The sequence below is a fragment of the Amphimedon queenslandica genome, unplaced genomic scaffold, assembly GCF_000090795.2.
Source record: "Amphimedon queenslandica unplaced genomic scaffold, v1.1 AMPQUscaffold_3762_Cont24248, whole genome shotgun sequence".
NCBI classification, from domain to species: Eukaryota; Metazoa; Porifera; class Demospongiae; order Haplosclerida; family Niphatidae; genus Amphimedon; species Amphimedon queenslandica.
This window is the reverse complement of record NW_003555915.1, coordinates 1-1,442: the sequence shown is the minus strand read 5'-3', so window position 1 is coordinate 1,442 and position 1,442 is coordinate 1. Positions and strand designations below refer to the sequence as shown.

The 1,442-nt window shown below is 37.9% G+C and overlaps 1 protein-coding gene across 1 annotated transcript; it reads right to left on the bottom strand.

Annotated features, from left to right (window-relative positions):
• Nucleotides 1–8: 8 nt before the first annotated feature.
• On the bottom strand, nucleotides 9–1,439 carry LOC105316194 (protocadherin-11 X-linked-like; the record flags this gene model as incomplete). Its single annotated transcript, XM_011411010.2, has 1 exon — nucleotides 9–1,439. A coding segment is annotated over one exon (1,431 nt), but the record flags the coding sequence as incomplete, so codon positions are not given.
• Between the last annotated feature and the right edge of the window lie 3 nt (nucleotides 1,440–1,442).

Genomic DNA, 1,442 nt, shown 5'->3' with positions numbered 1-1,442 from the left:
GTAGCTGCATATACTGTTTGATTAAAGACTGGATTATTATCATTGACATCACTCACTGATACGGTAATGAATGAACTAGTAGATACTTTATAGTCGATAAATGAAGCACGGACTAATATAACATGTGATTCCATCTCTTCTCGATCAAGGAGATCGTTGACGAGGATTAGCGTCGCGTTAGAATCAACAATATGAAAGTAATCAATATTATCACCACTTAATATCTCAAACTGTAGATTCCCCAAGTATTCACTAGGATCAAGTGAATGTGGAGTTATTAGCTCTAGCACACCAATCACAGTTCCGCCTGGACTGTTTTCTGGTACTGAAAATACAAGAGAAGAAGGTGAGAACTCTAGTATCTTAGGAGAAGGTTCTATGATGCTAAGTAAAACTACAGCTGTACTGCTCAATGATGAGTTTAAGGAATCATTTGCTTTAATGGTGAATTTATAGTCGCCTTGTGGTAGTGATCCATTGATTGAAATCAGTGATATCTGACCAGAATTAGGATCGATATCAATGAGATTACTGATACTAGAATCAACAATGCTAAATCTACTGATTCCGTTCATCCCTTGATCAGGATCACTCACTAATGGTGTTAGTATCATGCTAGTATCGTTATAATTAGTATAAATAACCACAGTGTATGTGTCTTTATCAAACAATGGAGGATGATCATTAATATCACTGATATTAACACGTGCTCTTACTTCTGCCATTATACCATTTGGACCTGTTGCAACAATTACCAAATCATGGAATGAAGTCAATTCTCCGTCAATAGAACACGTTAGGGTAATAGATCCTGTACTTGAGTTTATATTGAAACAGGAATGAGGCGAGCGGAATGAGAACAAGATATCGTTAGTACCAAATGTTTGATTAATGACTTCATTAATCATAACAGTTCCGACTGGCAATGGAGGCAGTGAATGTTCTGGGATTGAAAACGAATAGAAGTTCTCCGTAAAGATAATAAATGGAGAGGTGCTTTGGAGAACAGACACTGTAATATTTATAGAGTTGTCTTTAGGCGGACTGCCTCTGTCACTGGCAGTTAATGTCATGTAATAGTCACCTGATCTTAGAGTAGAGTTAGTTGTCGTAATTACTCCTCTGTGCCTATCCACATGAAAGCCCAACTGGGTGGAGTCAAGGTAATACAGGATGCCGCCATTAGATCCAGAGTCTTCATCAGTTGCCGTAACGGTGAGAATAGGTGTGTCAGGAGGTGTGGTCAATGGTATCACAACTTGATTCGGAGCTGATGTAAAAATTGGCAAGTGATCATTCTCGTCAATCAAGTTAACGATAATCGGCGATGTATCATAAATTGTCTCATTATCAGCAGTGCTGTATAACTCAACATATAATATGAACTGATCCTGTGATTCGTGATCAAAATCATACGACAGAGAAACGTTAACATCACCAGT